The 23,419-nt window shown below is 32.2% G+C and overlaps 1 protein-coding gene across 1 annotated transcript; it reads right to left on the reverse strand.

The window, feature by feature from the left end:
- LOC126879922 (myrosinase 1-like) lies at positions 1–22,974 on the reverse strand. Its single transcript, XM_050643268.1, has 8 exons — positions 22,810–22,974; positions 15,872–16,153; positions 10,679–11,082; positions 10,210–10,304; positions 7,991–8,293; positions 6,058–6,195; positions 5,163–5,263; positions 1–454 (listed from the first exon to the last, which is right to left on the reverse strand). The coding sequence occupies exons 1-8, from the start codon at positions 22,869–22,871 to the stop codon at positions 154–156; spliced, it is 1,686 nt and encodes a 561-aa protein (XP_050499225.1). The 5' UTR covers positions 22,872–22,974; the 3' UTR covers positions 1–153.
- Between the last annotated feature and the right edge of the window lie 445 nt (positions 22,975–23,419).

Genomic DNA, 23,419 nt, shown 5'->3' on the forward strand with positions numbered 1-23,419 from the left:
TATATTTTAATCGTTTATTAATTTTTAATAATAAATAACAATATGTAACAATGGTAAGTAACAATGGTAAACTTCTGAATTTTGAAACAAAAAAAAAACAAAACAATTTAAGTAATTTGTGATACTTAAAGAATACTGATAGGATCTTTTACTTTAACAATCTTTGTTTTTACCCCTATTTCCATTGCCATTTCCATTGTTATTATTACGTAAAGGAGTTGGTGTCGTTCCTGGATTTGTATGGTTTCTATTTCCAGTACCGTTATTCCATATGGAAACATTAGCATTTGGTGTCCATTTAGGAAGTGCCATTGGAACTGATCTGTATTTACTTGGATTACCGCAAGACAACGTTTTGTCTTTGGATAATTTTTTCACAAATCCTGCAGATTCTTTAGGGGTTCTGGTTCTGTTTGGATTTTGAAAATCAACGTGATATACCCCAAAGTGAGCACTAAAAAATTAAATTCCTTACAATTTAATATAGACAAGATTTAAAAGATAAAAAGATATAATAATAGGTTTAGTTAATATTTTTATATGTGTACATACACTGCTAGGTATAAGTTAGCAGATTATGTCCATTTTTATAGTTGATTTTTTCGTAAACAGATTAAGCTATTTTTTTATATTTCAATTTTTTTTAGTATTTACACAGTTGTGCAAAGGTTTACTCAAACTTCTTTTTTGTACTTACACCGGGTGGAAGAAAAGAAATGTTTTTGTTATGTTAAGTTTGAGACACCATGTACGAAGAACGAAGTACAAAACTTGTACTTACATTTAATGTAAGTATACATCGAAATTATATTGTAGACTGATGTTTGGTGAACATTTTCTTTTTTGAATGTCCCTGATATCTTTCGAAACAAAGGAAATAGAGGGTTGTGTAATTTAACATGTGTTTTAAACGAAACAAAAGTTTGAGACACCCTGAAGGGAGGAAAAGATACAAAGGTGAGTATACAGCGATATTATGTTGTAGTCTCAAATTTTTTGAACAATTTACTTTTTAAATTTTTCTAATATCCTTAATAACAAAGAAACTAGACGGTTTTACGCTTTAATATGTTAATGTGTGTTTTAACTGACGACATGCGATACGCGAGGAGGCTGTATTATCATACCACTAAGATGAAATTACTTCCTATAAATAGTGCGAAAGTAACAGAGTGTTCAAAGCAAACAAATCTATGTAATGTACCTATAGCTATTTAAAAACCTCCACGTAGATACCAAATCCGTACTTACTCTCAGGGAAATTTTACCCCATTACATCACAGAGCCTCCATTAAACACTCTTGTCTTTCTTATGTTGCACTGTGCATACCGCTTACCTGGTCGACAAATAACTCTTACAGGTGTCGATAAGAGCTGTTTACGTTACGTGACTTTCTGTTTTTAAAGTTTTGGTAATTATTATTTTTTATTGTTAATTTATTTTTTTTTTTCGTTAAAACACATCATAAGGAGTAAAACTACCTATTTTCTTTGTTTCTAAACATACTAGGGAGATTCAAAAAACAAAATGTTCACAAAACATAAGATTACCATGCGATTTCGATGTATGCTCACATTGTATTTGTATTTTTTCCTCTCTGCAGGATGCCTCAAACTTAACATAAGAAAAACATTTCTTTTCTTCCACCCGGTATAAATACAAAAAATGAGTTTAAGTAAACCTTTGCACAACTTTGTAAATAGTAAAGACAAATCTAAAATAATAAAAAAAATTAGCGGAATCTGAAAAAATCAACTATGAAACTGAGCATAATTTTCCATATCCCTAACTTACGCCTTACACTATATTTTCCTTCTTATTCGCAGATTAATAATATTATTTACTTCGTTGATCGTATTGTTTCTGCCTTTTGGGTTACGGAAACTATATACTTTGCCTTTTTTACATTCTAATTGGAAGTTCGTTCGTCTTTTATTACTATTTAATTGATATATCTAAGAACGCTAGTAAAGTATAAATAGTTGTAAATTTTTACTTTAAACTTCTTCTCTCCTTCTTCTTCTTATATTAGGCCTATTGGCCTGTTCTTAACCGATTTTGAACTTGTATTCGTAGCTGTGATGTTGACTGCCATCTATCTGCCACCTTTTAAAGGGCCTTCCTCTCTTGCCTGTTGGCTTGCCTGTTGACTTCTGGCCATTCTCGTCACATGACTCCACTCTCGTCGTCTCTATCTTCCCCACCGTATTATATCTTGTATGTTACAGAGATCTCTTAGTCTGTCGTTCGGTATTCTGCCTCTAGTGTTTTCCCAGTTATTGACCTCAACGTTTTCATTTCTGATGTTCTCAGTATCCTCCTACTTTAAACACACTATAAAAATAATTTGCAAATTATATACGAAACGGAATATTCAGATCTCGTCTAACTCGCCATTCCATGAAACGTGTTTCGCTATGTTTAGCTCTTCAGACGGACCTTGCTTGAAAGTTGAAGAAGACTAAGAAGAGAATACCATTTTCGTGTAAGGCTGGTTAATACGCAATCACGCAGTCTTCCACAAACTAGCGCAACCTAGATTATACAGAAGCAACCTACGAGCTTTACATTAATCTGTTCCTTTTGTTTAAGGACACTAGATGGCGTCTGATATTTATTTTAAAATATCTAAGAACGCCACTCGTGTAGAAATATTTGCAACGTTCACCTCCTGTCCTAAGACAATACTGCTTCTAAAACAAGCTTTGAAAAAAAAAACATATGGGTATGGAATTGATCATCACCATTTGTTTGTGAATTATAGATGTGTACAGCAATAGATGTGTACAGTAAAGCAGTAGTACAATTCAGTATTCCAATTAATACACTTAGACATCGATATTATTGCAAGAAAAAAGGTGAACCTGGTCCAATCGTTCATGGCATTGGAAGCAGCATCAAAAAGAAAGGGGCTACACGTTAATACGAATAAAACTAAGTTTATGAAGGTGACAAGTAATTATCAATTAGCAAAACCCGAAGATCTAATGGTTGGAACATATACTGTCGAAAGAGTAAGAGTTCGTAAATATTGACACACATAACTCTTATGAAGCCCGTCCTCACTTATGCGTTAGACATGTGGACGATAACAAAAGGCGATGCAGATCGTCTAGACACGAACCTAGTATAGACCAAGGCGCATCTGTAAAAATATTAGTACATTTGGACGTTGAGAGGTGACTCAAATCTTTTTGCAGAAATTGCTTGAAAATAAATTAAATAATAATATTTGAGTTATCCTCCCTCTCAAAAAGGTCCGGAACGTTGTTTAAATAATCAAAATGTCAAAAAATTAAGGAGAAATTCGATTTTTTTTTGGTTTTTTGATTATAACTTTAAAAGTATTGATTCCCAAGAAAAGTTGTACTGACATAAAAGTTGCGTAATTAAATTTCCTACAATATAAAATTAGTTGAAAATTTAAATCACCCTTGTTGCAAAATAGCAATAATTGCGAAAAAAAAACATACAAAAACAAGTATTCGCAATTTACGTTTTTCAGCCATTTATGCTACACTTACGACCCTCATATTTCACTAAGAAAAACTTTATGATACAGTAAAACAATAATGTAAATTTCATTAAGATCGGTTTAACAGATTTTGCAAAATAAATTTTGCAATCCAGCTTTCGTAAAAAAAAATTCATTTTTTCAAAATGTTACAGGACTGAAAATAAAGCAGATAGCAAGTTGAATTTTTTTTGCGCATAGAAGTCTACTGTACTTTTCATCTGCAATTCTGCAAAATTAAAACCGATTAACACCACGGCGTCAGGAATTTTTTTAAATAAACATTAAATATTGGTGCTACGCGCAGGACAGCGGATAGTTTGCTCTGATTGGGCATTCCAATGATCTTTGATAATGATTGATACATTTTAATTTTTATTAAATTTCGATATAAATAAATAAATTTGTTTATTGCAAAATAAAAACACATACTCTATCCTTTGAAATTTCACTTTTATTAGCAAAAACTTTCTTTGTTCATATATTTTAACTTAAAAAATAAAAGTTTATTATTTTTAAACAAATGCAATGGTTTAAACAATATTTCACAAACAATAATAAAATTAGTTTGATTTTTGTGGAATTAAAATATTAAAATACAACAAAATATAGAGTAAGAAAATAATATATTAGATAAACATTGGAAGAAATTTTGGTGGAAATCCACTTGTGTGAATCGAACACCGCTGTCATGCGCGTAGCGCCAAAAAATATTGTTTATTTAAAAAATTTCCTGACGCCGTGGTAATTAATCGATTTTAATTTTGCAAATTGCAAATGAAAGGTACAGTACACTTCTATAAGCAAAAAAAAAATTTCAACTTGCTATCTGCTTTATTTTCAGTCCTGTAACATTTTGAAAAAATGAATTTTTTTGCGAAAGCTGGATTTCAAAATTTATTTTGCAAAATCTATTGAACCGATCTTAATGAAATTTACAGCATTGTTTTACTGTATCATAAAGTTTTTCTGGGTGAAATATAAAGGTCCTAAGTGTAGCATAAATGGTTGAAAAACGTAAAAGGCCAATACTTGTTTTTGTATGGTTTTTTCGCAATTATTGCTATTTTGCAACTAGGGTAACTATTTTTGAAATTTTTAACCAATTCTATATTGTAGGAAATTTAATTACGCAACTTTTATGTTAGTACAAGTTTTCTCGGAAATGAATACTTTTAAAGTTATAATCAAAAAACCAAGAAAAAATCGAATTTTTCCTTAATTTTTTGACATTTTGATTATTTAAACAATGTTCCGGACCTTTTTGAGAGGGAGGATAACTCAAATATTATTACTTGATTTATTTTCAAGCAATTTCTGCAAAAAAATTTGAGTTACCTCTCAACGTCCATCTCAAAACAGATGCGCCCTGGACTAGTCTTGTTAGGTCCATCAAAATAAACAGGCTGTGGTGACTAGGCCACTTGGGAACGAGATGGAGCAAACAGATATACCTATTGCTAGGAACAAAACAGACAGAAGGTAGCTTAAAAAACATAGTATATCTATTTTCTAATGTTATAGTGTTTGTTCTATGTTGATACATTATAACAAGTCATTTGTTTCGAGTATTTTTTCTGGGTTCACTTATTTTAATTTCAATCAGCATTCAGCATATAAAATTAAACTTAAAATGAGTTTTATTACGTGTAGCCACTATTCCATTCGAAATTATCCATTAAACTCCACAATATGATTCCTTTAACTTTAACTTCATCCATAGCCTCAAGGATGTTGCAAAAGTATTCCTAAAAATAACGTAAATATTAACTACATGTATTAAACATTTGTAGAGTATAGCAAAGATTTAGAAACGTTTGAAATAATTATTAAGCGACTAGGTAAGAAGTACTCTACAACACAATGATAAGACCAGTGCCAATGTTATCATCATCATCAATCAGCCACTGCTGGACATAGGCCTCACTCAGTTATTTCAAGTGTTCTCTACACTTAGCCGCTTTGTAGCCACTTTCCCGATACCTACACTTTTTATGAGGTTTGTTTCAACACGACTGAGAAACGTACATGTAACGATCACCGTCCTGCACAGTACTATGGAACGTATTATTTCGTTCCCAGGGAAAGTTAATTATATAGTAACGTGATTTCTGGGCCTCCATTCCATGATTCGTCTTGTCCACCATTCATCTTGTGTTCTAGCTAAGTGCCCTGTCCAGTTCAACTTAAGCGTCGTAGCTCTTTCGATGACGTCTTGAGGATCTTTGCCTGATTTGTTGGTTTGTTATGTGGTCTTGAAGGCTCACATCCAGAATTTTACGTTCCATCGATTTTTAATCCAAGAGATCTCGTGAGGAAACGAAAGCTATCTGAGACAAGGAAGTCTGGCCTTTAACAACATAAGGTATTCGGACATCTGGCGATATAAAGGGGTGGCGGTAAGTTCATTTAAAATAATACAAATTTATAAAAATACAGTTGATTTTCCAACAGTATTGAACTCTTATACATATTAACATGGTAAGTTGTTTTAATTCTTCCCATAAGCTGCATTAAATATATTATATGTAAATTTACTCACTGTGTAAAAATCTATTCTATCTTTGTCATTGAGATAAGTACCATTGTCGCTCATTCCTATTTCAGTTATTATGATATCTTGATCTCCATAATTCTGTTTAATCCATTTCAACATTTTAAACACACCACCAGGAACTATCTAAAATTAGAATATATGTAGTATACAGTGATGAGCGCGCTAATAAATGGCAAAATAACGCAACACATGGAAAAAATAACACGTTGTGAAATGAAAAATGATGAAACTAGTAGGGGTGTAAAATTATCGATAGGAACTTATTAATTTACATAACATTACATAAGTTCCCACCTTTAGACGTATCAAAGGAGCATGACAACTGTCACAGACGTCTAAAGGTGGGAAACTGTGTAATTTAATGTAAACTTATATAGGTTCCTATCGATAATTTTACACTTCTACTAGTTTGATCTCTTTTTATTGTACAACGTGTTATGTTTTCCATCTTTTGCGTTATTTTGCCGGCTATTAGCGTGCTAATCATATAGTACTTTAAAAGCAATCAAGAAAATAAATAATTAGAAATAATATCTTGAGGCACAATGATGATAAAACTGATACCTGAGTAGGTATACTGTTATTACCGTTACTAGTTACTACCCTCTCTGTTGAGAACTGCATCTCCGATTTGGATACCGTCATCATGTATGCATTTTTTTAGATTTTTTTACAGGATGTTTCATTTAGTTTTCATAATGTTGAGATTTAATCCATACTGATCACAGCCAGTTAGACCATTTTCGCTATGGGGTATCTCCGCAACGGGGAGGGGAAGGGGATGATGCTCCGTCATCATCGTCATACCACGAGGAGACTCAAGGTTCAATTAAAATGATTAAACATATTATTCTTCTTCATAAGGTGCCGTGCATTTCTGCGTAGGCGTCCATCATACATTGTCTTGTCACATGAGATGTTAGATATTCAGGATTAAATAATTCTGTTTTCAGCAGCATTACGAAGCATTTTATAGCTCTGGATTCCTGTCCATGGGCGAATATTATGCAGCCATGACATCTTTTTTCGTCCCAGATCCTTCTTATCCTCTATCTTTCCTTCGAGTATCAGTTGCTGAAATGTGTAGCGCTTTCCTCGTAATAAATGCCCCAAGTATGCAATCTTCTTACTTTTAACATGATTAAAAAGTTTCCTATCCTGTAAGCTCGCTCTTCTTAGTACTTCATCATTGCTGACTCTCTCCGTCCATGATATTCTAAGCATTCGACGCAGGCACCACATTTCAAACACTTCAAGTTTGTTAATGGAACTGGCCTTTAACGTCAATGATTTAATTCCGTACAAGAGCACAGGCCAAACGTAACACTTTAGCATCTTGTATTGGAAGTTGAAATATAACTTGCGATCAGTCAGAAATTTACGAAGCCTTAAAAAAGCATTTCTGGCTTGTTCAACTCTGCTCTTCATTTCATTCTCAGGGTCCAACCCCTTGTTCAGCAGACAACCCAAGTATTTAAATTGCCTGACTTGTTCGATTTCTGCTCCAGATACATATATTTTTGCGTTGAGGTAAATATTTCTAGTTATAATCATTGCATTTGCCGTCTTGATATCTATTTTTAAACCCCGAGCATCACTTGCAAGAGTTAAATCATTTAAAAGAAATATCTTCGATGTTATCTGTCACTGCCACTATCACTGCGTCATCGGCATAACTGATGTTATTAACAATTATGCCGTTAACTTTAATTCCCTTATTAGAATTCTCTTGATAGAAATAATTCCCTTATTCTCTTGATAGAAATGAAATTAAATAATGTTCATAAATAGGCAATTCATTTATAAAAAAAATTAACTGTGAGATTGGTTCAGTATTACAAATCTTAATAAAAAATAGGTTATGTTGAGATATAATTGTTGTAATGATAATTACATAGAAAAACATTATGTTACATACCACAAATAATCCATTTGATTCTACAACCCATTTGGGATCGAATGAGTCAACAGTTCCAACGTCATTTTCATAATTGGTTTCATTAAATGGCGCTTCTTCTGCTTCGTCCCTAGCTAACATAGTATAATAATGATTTAATCCCAGAAAATCATATGTTCCTTTATTATATATTTTTTCTTCTTCAGTGAAAGCTCGGAGTCTGGATGTAGTTAAGTTAGCTTTCAAACTTCTAAAATCTACTCTGTCTTTCACTACTTTTGGCCAGTCACCATTATTGAAGATGGGATTGAAATATAAGCCACACTAAAATATATAATGATTAATGGTATATTGTACAACAAGTGAGAAAAAAGACATATATCTCACGAGCGCAAAAGTCTGTTGGCACGAGCCGAGTGCCGTAAATCAAGCGAGGGAGAAATACGTAATTTTCTCACGTGTTGTACACTGTACTTTTTCTATGGATGCGTTTTTGTCAAGAGTTCAAACTTCAAAAATAAATAATTTAGGTGCTTATAGGTATCTTATATGCCTAAATTAAAATAAAATAAATATACACATATTTATGTAAGTATTTAATATTTTTAATAACTATTTATATACTTTATTTATTTAAAATTATAATTATGTAACAGTTATATTTGAACATATTTGAAAGGTAATTCCTGGTAAGTATTGCTTCAACACATTTTGTTTAACAACAATAATTGTGTTTGTATTGTGCATGTTACCATGGAAACGGTGACCATATGTATGGAGAACCCGCGAGAAAAAATATTTCTCGCTGCAATGGCCGACTTTTCTCACTGCGTGAGAAATTGTTCGTTTAGAATGTATATAAGTATTGAGAGAAATTGCACATTGTATAGCATCCATAGAAAAATACTTTATTTAATGAGAAATGTGACATCCTTTATAATTAGTTTAATTTAATGCTAATAAAGGTCCATAGATACTATACAAGCTCGCTGATTGACAATCACAAAATAATAGAATCATTACACTTTTATAAAAAATAACTTATATAACTTTTATTTTATAAAAAATAATACCACGGTTATATTATTTATAGGACACAATTAATTTTAATAACATATTTATTTTTGAATGAATAAAAAATTTTACATGACATAGAAAGTAACGCCTTCTATTGAGAAAACTAGTAGCGTCATCTTTTGAGAAAGTGAGAACGAATTTTACCATAGAAAAATTTAAAATGGCTTAAAATTCCAAATAAAACTCAATGCATCCACGTAAAAGCTGTTGAATATTGCATTGTCATCAAGTTCTGAGCTATTCTGAAGAAATAGCTAGTCGGGAAGTACGTATGTTTAAAATCGATTAGGTACAAGATTTTTCCAGGACAAAGTGACAAAGAGACAGACAAAGAACAGGCGAAGTATATAAAAATGCGGTAAAATTTTATAGGGATAGTACAACTTTAGATATATGAATATCAATATTAAAAACCAAGTATATGGTCTTCATGACATAACCAGCACATATTAGTATAAACGGCATTCAAATTGAAAAAGTATCAAGTTACAAATACTTGGGAACTTTGATAAACGAAACTGGAGATCAAAATAATGAAATAAAAAGACGTATCGAAATTGCCAGTTCCACCTTCATAAAGATGAGAAAATTCTTCTGCAACAGAAATATAAGCATCCCTCTACGATTAAGAATGCTAAGAGGCTACGTATTTAATACGCTGTAGAGGTCTGGACTCTCTAACAGAACAACATAAAAAATATTGAAAGTTTCGAGATCTGGTGCCACCGTCGAATGCTGAAGATAAGTTGGGTTAAGAGAGTCACAGACCTTAAAGTATTACGAAGGATAGGAAAGACCCAGAAATATTGTTAACGATAAAACGAAGAAAACTCGAATATTTGGGTCACCTGATGAGAGGACATAAATACGCATTAAGTACTTCAAAATATAATGCAAAAAAAATAGAAGGAAAACGGAATCCAGGCCATAGAGAATGTCATGTTTGCGGAATTTGAGAGAGTAGCTTGGCTGCACCACTAATGAACTCTTTAGGTCAGCTGTAAACAAGGTCAGGATAAACGAGGTGAGGCCTTGATGATTTCCAATCTCCGATTGAAGTGGCACAAGAAGAAGAAGACAAGTTTAGGTATTCTGTCATATACCGAACCAGTAAAATATTGATTATTCTTATCAAAATAGCGGTTAAGTTTATAAATTCTTACTTCAAATTGAAGTTGTCGTTCAGCGGCATCTTTATCCTTAGGCGCATTTGTTTGTGGCTCTATCCATTGACAATCTATGACTATGGACATTTTCGCTAAAAGATTAAATTAATAATAATTAATAAAATGTACTAAATACTTAAACGTTTAATAAAACTTCTCCCATCTGATTACAATACTTTATTTAGTGGTATTCAAACTACGAGTATAAACATCAACGATAATTTGTAACGACTTAGCCCAAGCATGTCGCAATCGTCTTTACATTAATAAATACCTACTTACCACAATAATCTATATCACCAGGGTTATTTTTTATATATACCTTTAAATTACAACATGCATAACATGGGGTCACTGAATCCAAGAATTAATAATATCTCGATTATTGACTTTGAGAGAGGTTTAAACATCTTTTATATTAGAGTGTTCTAATATTAGTAGGGGCTGCAAATTTTTTTATATTTACCTTTATAATCGGGAAACTCCTTTTTATACATACGATAAATAGCAGCATGGGATTTAACAAGCACATAGGCACAATCGTATTCCAAGAGCCCACTGCTGTTTAAAGCAGGCGCTAGCATAGTGGCACCATATCCGATACGGCAGACTTGTTTTGGCTCATTGATGGTAACCCAATATCCTACGTCAGGTAACGCTTTTATAACAATTCTTGCATAGTCTACAATATATGGTACCAAACTAACATTACTCCAATGAATACCTTCATCATAGAGCTTCTGAGGAAGGTCCCAGTGGTAGATAGTAGCGACTGGAATCATGCCGTAGTTACGAATTTCTTTAACTAGATTTTTATAATAATTGAGACCAGCTTCACTGATATTGTCGGCTTTTCCAGTAGGCAATACTCTAAAACAGACAAGAGAGGAAATATTTTTAATAAATCTTCCCAAATTTTGACATATGCAGATGATGTGGACCTAGTTGCCTGCACAATACGCAAGCTACAAGAAATATATACCACCTTCTCAAATGCCTAAAAAAATATGGACCTGCAAGTAAAAGGAGAAAACTAAGATGATAGCATCAACACCTAACAATAGAGCCAGAAACATCGATAACCAATTCACAGTTGATAACTCTACCCTAGAAGTAGTGGACAAATTCACATACTTAGGCTACCTGATCACCAAGGAAAACGTCATGAAGGAAAAAATCAAGCGAAGGATAATCCTAGCAAACAAATGCTATTTTGGACTGAGTAGACATATGAGAAGCAGAAACTTAATCAAAAAAAAAAACAAAAATAACCATATACAAAACCCTTATATAACCAGTGTTGACATAGAGATCAGAGACATAGATCATCTCCAAGGCATATGAAAACCTTCTGCTTATATTTGAACGAAGGATCCTGAGAGGAATATTCGGTGGCATCTGTGAAAATAATGTTTGGAGGATGATGTACTTCTTCTTCTTGTAGTGACTATCCGTTTCGGATGTTGGCGACCATCATGGCAATCTGTACTTTGCACACTGCTGCTCTGAAAAGATTTGTAGTGGTTGTGTTGAACCACGTACGTAGATTTTTCAGCCACGAAATCCTTCGCCTTCCTCGTCCTCGCTTTCCCTCTACTTTTCCCTGTAAGACCAGTTGCAGCAGTCCATATCTTTCACGGTTCCTCATGATGTGACCGAGGTATTCGATTTTGCTGTTTTCATTTTGATTAACAGCTCTTTTTCTTTTTGCATTTTCAGCAAAACACCCTCATTAGTAATGTGGTCGGTATAAGATATCTTTAGGATCCGACGATAAAGCCAGATCTCAAAAGCCTCAATTTTCTTGCAGGTGGCGTCTGTGAGAGTCCACAACTCAACTCCGTACAACAGTATAGGAAAGACATAACATCGTAGTAATCTGACTTTTATGGATATCGACAAATCATGACATTTGAACAACTTTGCCATTTTTTGAAATGCAGATCTTGCTTTCTCTATCCTACATTTGATTTCTATAGAATGGTCCCAATTTTCATTGAAGTTCGTACCAAGGTAGGTATATGTTTTTACTCTTTCTATTTGTTGACCATTCACACTGATTCGTCCAAATTGCTGTTTGTTCTTAGAGATAATCATACATTTTGTTTTCTTAGTGTTTAGTGAAAGTCCGTATCTCTGACTGACTTCTGCGATTCTGTTCATGAACTCCTGTAGGGCCTCAGAGTAGGATGAGATATAACTACGAGATATACCACAGAAATAAACATATTTGGTGGTAAAGACGTAGTATCTCTTATGAAAATGGGAAGACTAAGATGGTCTAGACATCTAGCAAGATCACGGCAGAACAACTCTTCTAGAAGAATCCTTATATCACAACATGTGGGAAGTAGAAATAGGGGTAGGCCAAAACTCAGATGGAAGGATGGTGTAGATGAGGATGGTAGAAAAATAGGCGCAGCAAACTGGCAACAGTTGGCAATGGATAGAAATGAATGGCGTAATAGACTTCGGAAGGTCGAGGCTCTTTTATAGGGTTGTAACATCATTGACGATGAATACTGTAAAAATAATACTTTTGTCTTAACAACTCTCATTTTAATATTAATAGATGAAATGAAAAAACAATCAATAAAAAGAGGAACGTTAAAGTAAAAATTAATAGATTTCTAGAAGACTTATTTTCTATTTCTACTACGTATAATAGACATACAATTTTTTTTCTTTCTGAAATACCTTTTCATTGGAGCACGTGAAGTGGCGGATCCAGAATTTTTTTCGATGAGGGGTTCATGGATCTTGAGGGTAATTTAATTACTTTTCTCCGATGCAAGGTCACTTAGTCTTACCATTCCTAGGATAAGTGAGTTTTCAATTATTTTTTGGATGGGCCCAAAATTTCTTTTTGTTTGATGGCTCTAGGTTTCTCTTTTTTAGTTTTTTTTTAAGATTAGTAAATTGATATTTATTTTCGCCTGTGGGAGGGGGGGAGGTCATGATCCCCGTGATACCCCTTGTATCTGCCACTGAGCAGATGTCAGGGGCTCTATCATATAATGATTTGATAATTCTTTTTTGATGTTTATGTTGAGATTATAATGGAAATTTAAATATCTGTTGGTGTTGGTTGACTTTCTGTAAACGTTGCTCGCTGGTCGTTGATCTTTTTTGGTGATTAGCACATCCAGAAATGGAATTGAAATTGTTTGTTTCTTTTTCTAACGGAAATTTGATTGATTCTTCTTTATTGTTGATGTCGGTCAGGATTTTGTCCAATGCTTCTGGTCCATGAGGACAAATGGAGAATACATCATCCACATATCTCCACCACACTTTGAGTTGTTTGTCTTGTTCATATACAATATTTTGTTCTAAACCCTCCAAGAATATATCAGCTAATAATGGAGATAAAGATAAGCCCCCAGGGCTAATCCGATAATCATTTTGAGTTGAAAATAAGTAAATTACAAACGACTGTGGCAAATCCCATATACAGTTGAGTCCGCGAGTCTTTACCCGTGCGTCATCATTTAAAGCATACGAAATAAGTCGGAAATTTATTTCTCGTAACAACAACTGACAGAAAGTGGCTACTGTTCCGATTACGGGTTTAATTTTAAAATTTGACGTTATCAAATATATAGAATGTCAAATGTAAGTTTTGCTTCAAAATTTTTGTGCAGAATTACCTACAGCTACATTTGAAGTAGCTTAATAAATTATTTTATTATTATTGATTTATAAATAAATAAACAATTTATAAAAAAATTCAATAACATATTTTATTTTTGTTATTTTATTCACTTTGCCTGAAATCTAAACACAATCATTTCTTTACTGTGTGAGTGACGTTAGCTTTGTATGTTTTAAATATTAATTGCCAAAATACAATTATTTACCTTAAAATTTCAGAGCCCAATATAAAATTAGTTGTGAAAACAACTGTTTGTGTAATATAAAGAAACTTCAAAACGCAAAAATTAGACAAAAACCGCAAAAAATTCAACTGACTGACAGCCACAAAAATAAACAAAGCAGAAACGTCAAACAAATTGTGCTTAAAATATGAAAACATACCGAATCGTCTTTTTTTGTACCTATCTCTTTTCAATGCATTGAGTCTAGATGGTTCATAAAAATAACATGTGTTGTTACTTAATAACAAACGGCAGCTGGTTTGTCATGAGTTTCATGCGTGGAAGAGAATGATGCTAGATAAAAAGTATGTGTTTTATCTCGCCAGGTATTAATGACGCACGGGTAAAGACTCGCGGACTCAACTGTAAACACAATATTTAACTTATATATGCCACAAGAAAACAGTTTCAGAAACTCATTGTATCTATTTGTAACACTATGTTCTTCTAATATCTGGGTGATACGTTCAAGCAAAAATTTCCACGTTTTTTCAACATTTTATTTTGCTGATGTTTTTTCTCTATTCGTTTTAGCCTGACCCTTGTCGGTATCTGAAGTGTTGGGATCATATGATCATTCATATCTAATATCTGCTCCAGGGTATGTTGGAACTATTATGATAACCATGACTTAGAATTGCTTGACGAGACATGTTTTAATTCAGTAGGATATGAAATTTTATTCTAAAAGTGAGACGTTACTTGTCAGACATAATTCTAGGAATTTTTCGCGATTTCATTTGAATTTGACTCTTGACTGTAGATTAGATATCTAAATCGGTTATAAATTTGCTTAAAACTTATGTTCCTTATCAGTATTATGCAAATTGTAAAAAATATTAGTGCTGCTAATATACATAAAGTTCTTCCACTCCTTTTCCCATGCATGAAATTATTCACGAATTACTTTTTATACTAGGTCTCTTTTTTACTTACAGAAACTATGTAGTAACACAAAATTAAGTCGCTTGTCCATAGAAACCACAATAAGTTAAACAAGGATAAACAATATGGCATGTCGTTGATACCTTTGTTTACTATGAATATAGGGCTTTTCATCGATTGTCATTTGTTTCGAGCTTCTGTCATATGTTGTATAATCTGTGTATAATATTAATATACACGGATTATACGACATATGACAGAAGCTCGAAACAAATGACTGTGAATGAAAAGCCCTATTGACGTTTATGATTTTAAGATTTGTTTTAAGTGACAGTGACATTAGCCGATTTGTTGGTTGTTATTTGAATTTATTTCTTATTTAGTTTTATAAATCAATAAAGTTTTATTTATTTATCAATAAAGTTTATTTGGTTTTATATTTATAAAAAAATAAATATAATATTTCAGTTAAACAAAGGAAGAGTTGCAATTCTCACTTTTCGGTCTCAAGACAAAGACGAATATTAGTAGTATCGTAGTGTTGATAACTCAATTTGTCAAAAAATTGCACTTATAGTACTGTTTCCCTATTAAAAATATTAATTGTTTTTTATGTAAGTCTCTCGATAGTTTTGTATTTCTCAACCTTAGGTACTATTAAATCTAATAAAATAACTTTATAAAAGACGTCCACGGAATAATAACCATTTCCTAATTATTACCACTGACAGTACGTATCAATGATACTACACATCGACGTACGTTTCACTTTAAGTTTTGATTTAACTTGTTTGAAAATGAATCATGATGCATGGGCAAAGATAAAATGGAAAAAATATACTTATATTTTTGAGTGTAAATGATTAATGTAGAAATTTAATTAGACTCTAAGTTACCTTGGCCAAGATATCGAAAATCTATATAGTTTTATACCGAGGTCAGCAGCAAGTTTGACATCCTCTTTGTATTTGTAATAACTATCACATGCAATATCTCCAGTATCTCCATTTTTAATTGGGGAGGGTACTCTGTGAACGTAAGTATCCCAAATACTTTCTCCTTTTCCATCTACATTCCAAGCACCTTCAATTTGGTACGCTGAAGTAGCTGCGCCAAATAAAAAATCATCTGGAAATTTTCTATTATAATGAAGTTCCTGACTTTCGGCAGCTACGAGACTGCAAATAAAAGTATTAAAATTAGTCAACAATTTTTAATAAATACTTTGATTTGAGTTATTTTTGCCTGGTTGCACCAACAAATCTTAGGCTCCAGCTTAGCCCAGTTCAGCTTATAGATCCATAATTTTAACGTCTTTACTGACACGAAGTTTAAGATGTAATCCACGTGACAGTCCATTGTGGCAAGCTGAAAATTAATCCAATATTCAATGGTGCAATGCGTATGTTTAGTAAGCTGAGCTTAAGGCACGTCTTAAGTTTAAGATCTGTTGGTGCAATCAGGCATTAGACAAAGATATTAGTAACACTCTGTTACTAAAACCACCCCTGTTGGAGCTATATACATATAAAAAAATTATTTTATCCTAAAAGAATGATTTCGGCTTGCATCGATTTGCATAAAAATTTGGGATTGGGATCATCTCGCCCTGTACTTCATATTCTATTCATGCTCAAGGGCGTTGATTATTTTTAGGGGTGTTAACTACCCCTTATTATCAAAAATTATATAAAAACATTGTAAACCTTAATATGGGTAAAATTTTGTTTTGATTGGTTAAATAATGAATGTTTTATGCTTTAAAATATAATATCATAATATTACAACCCTTAAAAATCACCTTTAATAGCATTGCAATTTTTATAAGTATTTTAATAGATCTATACAGAAAAAAAAATAGAATTACATACGTAGAAAAACATTTATTTGCACAAAAATACGAGTTTAAAAATAAAAATACAAATAGTTTTTTAGTCATCTTTATCGAGATCGATGTCATCTTCGTCTTTTTCTATAACTGGTGGGCTATCTTATAGCTATAAGACTATGTAAATTAAATTCTATAAGATCCTTTAGTTTTTAAGTGGGGTGAGTTTAAAGGGCTCGAATAAGAAGGTTTGCTTGTAAATAGAGGTTTTAAGCAGCTATACCTCGCTAAATATTCACTGTAAAGAAAAGCTTTGCACAGGTTAATTTTAGTTATTAAAAAATATATAATTTAATATGTACTTTATTATTTTTTCGTATCTCTAATATTTTCGGAGATATTCTGAAGAAAATGGTGAAAATTACGAAATTGCAAAAAATTGTTTTATCTTTAAACTCCAATTTTTCTAAATTTTAAATAGGTCAAACTTCTTGGGTGTGTTGATAATACATATACAGAGTGGGCCAGAGAAAACAGTCCAACTCGATATTTGGAAGTATTTATTAGATTTTAAAGAAATGACGAAACAGGTCGATTTCTGATCTACGCGGGACACATTTTTACGGTACATACATCTGTCATTTGTTAAACCCCTCCACTCCACTCCCCCCTTATTTTTAAATCGGGAATAGGGGTTGTGTGCTAGCTCATTTGAAAGGTTATTCAATTCGCTATTCAGTAATATAAACATTAACATAATTATTTATACAGGGTGCTCAAGAAAAAAATTTTTAATTAAATTAATTGACACAAAAAGAAGAATGTATGTAATTTGTTTAATTCAAATTACATTCTACTGCTGTCACAAAACAGAAAAAAATGTTTTTTGATAAATAAACATTGCTTTTTGCTTAATTTCAATGTTCAAGCTGCCACCCATCTGCCTCTTGGTAGGTTGAATATTGAATTTAAGCAATAAACAATGTTTATTTATCAAATAAATATTTTTTTTGTTTTCTGTCGGCAGTAGAATGTATTTTGAGTTAAAAAATTACATACATTCTTCTTTTTGTGTCAATTAATACAATTTAAAATAATTTTTCTTGGACACCCTGTATAAATAATTATATCAATGTTAATATTACTGAATAGAGAATTGAATAACCTTTCAAATGAGCTAGCACACGACCCCTGTTCCCTATTTAAATAAAGGGGTGGGGGACTGCCAAATATCGAGGTGGACTGTTTTCTTTGGCCCACCCTATATAAAAAAAATTACAGAAGGCCGAAGATCAATTTTAATTAGGAGGGTTGTTAGGGGGTTGTTTTCACTGATTTTTTCGTAGAAAAAAGTAGGCACCGACCTTATTTTAATCATAAGTCGCTCAATTTTTATGCTAGAAACTTGAAAGGTCTAATTGTATACTTAAAAAAATATTCTGTAAGTTTTCCTCGAAAAATGCAAAGTTTTTCCGTTATTTGGCTTTGAATATTTCAAATTATGCATTTGACGAAAAAAGCTAACCTTTAACATGTATCTCAGTATGTTTTGCTTATAGAAAAATTATAAAAAAAAGGATAGTGTTTGTGTTTCTAAAAGATACAATTTTTAACGCTACAGTTTTTTTATTAACAGTATTCTCAAAGTTGTTTGTCGTTTGTTTATTTGGGTTTATATGACTGCGGACACTAAATCCATTCGCCAAATTCTCAAAGTTATTCTTAGAGTTATTCTCAAAAAACCCTCTAAAAAAGTCGATTTTTTCGTCGAAAAATTGTTACTTTCAACCGCGAATAACTCGAAAAATATTAGTTTTACGAAGAAAACGTAAAGAACATTTTTTTCTTAGAATTACATTTTTCATCGATTTCCCTGGTTAAAATGTAATGAAAAATTCCAGCCCTCGAGATGGGATGGCAACCATCTCCACGGTTTTAGCGTACAGCAGCATGATATAGAAAATGATCCTTGGGCTATTCCCTACCTTCTGTGAAAATTTCAAGTTAATCCATGATAAACGAAAAAATTGCGAGGCAAAATGCTTCATTTCCTGGCCTAATATCCAGTAACATTTAATTTCTAGAATCTGTTGTTTGTGTGAATCAAATTTTACTAAATGGCATTGGGAAGAGTATACTTTAACTAGTTGGAGTCTACTTTTACTAGTAAATGTTGAATAAAAATCTTCCTTTTATATTTATAATCAACTTTTATTGAAACCAGCCGTTTGAGTTGACTCGGACTAGGAATAGTTAACTCCAACTGGATAATCAACTTGAACTGTAACAGATATAAGGGATGACCGGAATCATGTAATTTAATTTACTTTTAACCGGGACCTGAAGATGCTGTGCAAAGTATAGACAGCGAAACCGGTCGTCAGTTGTAAAATAAAATTGTTTGTGTAAAACGTCTTTATTTCATTACTTATTTAGTATGGACTCACACATGCAACCCATTCATTATTATCCTCTTTAGTTCCCGTTTACTTCGGCTCTCTTATTCCCGATACCTTCTTTACATTCGTCATCAAATCATTCATTATCAGTTATTTTGTTCTTCTTGGGATTGTGGTTTTTGCTGCCGGTTTAATATCTTCTATTCTTTGTCATCCTTTATCTATATTTCCTGAGTTCCCCTAAATGTTGTATTTTGAAATTTAATTATGTTTTGTTTATTTTTTTATTTGGTATCACTGTACTTTACCTCGCAAAAACCTGTACATAAATTAAATGTTTTACAAACATAATAAATAACGTCATAGATATTTTAAATAAATTTAGATAAAAATGATTTACATAAAATTGATAAAAATGTCAAGGTAGATTTACCATTTTAAACATTTTGATCTACATTCTGCAATATTTGTTCTAGATCATGATCTACAAAAATTCGCCAAATATATTCAAAGTAAAAATCCGAAAAAATTATTTCCGTTATAAATAAAGAAATTTTATAAAATTAATTGATCCTTATTTTATTCTATCCCTCTCTATTGCCTCCCCACCTTATGGAGTATTTCGCACTTTTGCGTTTATTAGCCAAAAGTTAATGATATCCGATCAGCGCATCTTCTTCTATTTTATGCCCTCGAAACTGTCTCTACAGCTTTTTTACATTCTTCCCGATTTCACGCTCACTGTTTGATTTCTCTCTCTCTCTCCCTCTCTCTCTCTTTAAGTACTGGTAGAAGAAAAATAGAAAGATATAAAAACCGATCTAGAAAATAACTATGTACAACAACAAAAACATTGACCCTCAGAATAAAACTAATTGAATGTTATGTACACAGGGTGTTCCACTATGGAGCTGCAAATGCAATAAATCGACTTTTGAACGTGTTTGAAATATGGGCATTAAGAAGAGTGTTAAGGATTTCATGGATAGATAGAGCTACGAATATAGAAGTGTTAAGGAGAATAGGCAGAGAGAGGGAAATAGAAAACACAATAAAGGAAAGGAAATTGCAATATTTCGGACAAGTAATGAGAAGCGAAAGATATAACATCTTGAGACTCATAATTCAAGGAAAAATAGAGGGTAGGAGTCGCGTAGAAAGGAGGTGCGTTTTCTGGTTGAAGAACCTGAGAGAATGGTTTGGTTGCAGCTCAAGTCAACTGTTCAGAGCAGCTGCTTCGAAGGTTTGAAGAGCCATGATGATTTACAATCTTCGTCGCGGATGGCTATTAAAGAAGAACAACAAAACGTTAAAAAAATACAACAAATATCTGAGTTAGAAGGAAAAATTGGTACCCAAACTTTTTTATCTAATAATGTTTTCATATAACTAATGTTGAATCTAAACAAACAGCTTCATCATCCTCCTTAGGTAAACCAGGCGCAATTAGAAGTATGTAGTAAAATTTTAAAATCACCCACCTTCGATGGTTAAACAACATGGGAAGCTTATCGTTTTAAATGCGAAGCTGCAGTTAGAGCAAATGATAGCCTGAGAAAGAAACGGAAACTTGCAATTTCTTCCTCAGGATGCACTTCTCTCGTTCAAGCTTTAAAGATGCAGGTGTAGTAAAGATAAGATATACCTAGCAGCTTCTAAAGCAGCTTTTCAAAAGTAAGCTGAAAGTTCGATATCAAAAATATAACGAAAGCCTGTAGAAGTTGAAACCGATATTAAAAGATTACTGAATTTGGCTTACCCTCAGGTACCTAAAGATTTTTAATAGCTTTTAACAGAAGTCTGAAAACGAAAGTACTGAAAGCAAAAATTAAAATACGATAAAACTCGAAGTGGAAATCGCAACGTCAAAATAAACGCACTTTCAACTAAAATTGTGGTTTATTTCCATTAAAGATAATAAAAATAATATTTATTTACAACTAAAGTTTCTTTATTAATAATCAAGGTAACCTGTTTGAATCCAAAAATATTTATTTTTGCACTTTTAATAGTTTAGCCATAACAACAGCCTAATAAGAATATACTCAACTAAGCTTATATGGAATCACCATATAAACTGCTCGTCAAAAGTTAGGGATATATAAAAGTCTACTGAATTTTCATAGTAGATTTTTTCGTGAACAGATTAACGGATTCCGCTAATTTTTTTTATTATTTTAGATTTTTTTTAGTATTTACTATTTACACAGTTATGAAAAGGTTTACTCAAACTTTTGTTTTTGTACTTATACCGGGTGGAAGAAAAGAAATGTTTTTCTTATGTTAAATTTGAGACGCCCTGTAGGGAGGACGAGGTACAAATGTGAGTATATATCGAAATCGTATTGTAGTCTTATGTTTTGGGAACATTTTGTTTTTTGAATGTTCCTGATATCTTTAGAAACAAAAAAATAGACGGTTTTGTAATTTAACATGTGTTTTAACCGAAACAAAAGTTTGAGACACCATGTAGGGAGAAAAAGGCACAAAGGTGAGTATACCTCGATATTATAATGTTGTAGTCTCACATTTTGTGAATATTTAATTTTTTTAATTTCTCTAATATCTTTAATAACAAAGAAACTAGACGGTATTACTCTTTAATATGTGTTTTAACTGACGACATGCATCACATCACACATGTAAAACATAGAAACACATATTAAAGAGTAATACGGTCTAGTTACAACATAATATCGAGTTATACTCACCTTTGTGCCTTTTTCTTCCTACAAGGTGTCTCAACTTTTGTTTCGGTTAAAACACATGTTAAATTACAAAAACGTCTATTTTTTTGTTTCTAAAGATATCAGGGACATTCAAACAACATGTTCACAAAACATAAGACTACAATACGATTCTGATGTATACTCACATTTGTACCTCGTTCTCCCTACAGGGTGTCTCAAACTTAACATAAGAAAAACATTTCTTTTTTTGCTCCCGGTATAAGTACAAGAAATAAGTTTGAGTAAACCTTTTCGCAATTGTGTAAATACTAAAGAAAAATCTAAAATAAAAAAAATAGCGGAATCCGTCTGTTCGCGAAAAAATCAACTATGAAAATCAGCATAAATTTCTATATCCCTAACTTTTGACGAGCAGTTTATTTGAAACCTGCAACCTTTGGAAGCTATAGGTGTAAAAATTTTAGTTGAAACAATAAAAAGAAGAGTTGCCGTGCCCAAGGACTATATATCAGGAGAAAGTTACGGGATCCCGAGTTAACCAGGCAATACAAGATTGATCACGTAAATCAGTGTCTTCAACACCAAAACTGCAACATTGGAAATTGGAAAAAAGTGGGCTATTTTCAAACGAAAGTAGAATATGTAAAACTGCCAGATTTGTTCACAAATATAAAAGAGGAAGGGTCGTGTTCTGGGGAGGAATTATGATCGGTAAATTTTTTTTTAATTTTCATCCAATCAACTTTAACAGCTTGCAGGTATGTTGATTTGGTTATGTAACCTGTAGTTAGGCTACTGAGAGATGCAATGAAAGAAAATTAAATTCAGCTTTATTTCGCTTAAAATACAAAAAAAAATATCAGATGATTCCATATAGGTACGTTTGGTTGTGTGTAAATTGAAGACTTAAGACTTACTTGAATGTTAAACAAATATAAATCAGGTAGCGAAGCAAAGTCAAATGCTTTGGGCTCATCATATCTTCAACTTCACGAGTACTGCGTGGATCACTTTTCTGGAAGTTATTTTATACTACTAGGTACTCATAATATGTAAACTGAAATGTTTGATAACGCAGTCAGTCAACCGGTATATAATATTACAAATAAATACTCACTGTTTATAATTTGGCTACGAATACAGAATATATCTATATATTATGTAATCTTATAGAAAAATGTACGGAGTATAATAAACCACTAGCTTTAATATTTGTGGACTATGAAAAGGCCTTTGACACCATAAATCAACAAAAAATGTTGGAAGTCTTGACGGAATGCTGACTTGACTATCCGTATACAGGGTGTAACAAAAATACAGGTCATAAATTTAATCACATATTCTGGGAGCAAAAATAGTTCGATTAAACCTAACTTACCTTAGTACAAATGTGCACATAAAAAAAGTTACAGCCCTTTGAAGTTACAAAATGAAAATCGATTTTTTCCAATATATCAAAAACTATTAGAGATCTTTTATTGAAAATAGACATGTGGCATTCTTATGGTAGTAGTATCTTAAGAAAAA

The sequence above is a fragment of the Diabrotica virgifera genome, chromosome 2, assembly GCF_917563875.1.
Source record: "Diabrotica virgifera virgifera chromosome 2, PGI_DIABVI_V3a".
Taxonomy (NCBI): Eukaryota; Metazoa; Arthropoda; class Insecta; order Coleoptera; family Chrysomelidae; genus Diabrotica; species Diabrotica virgifera.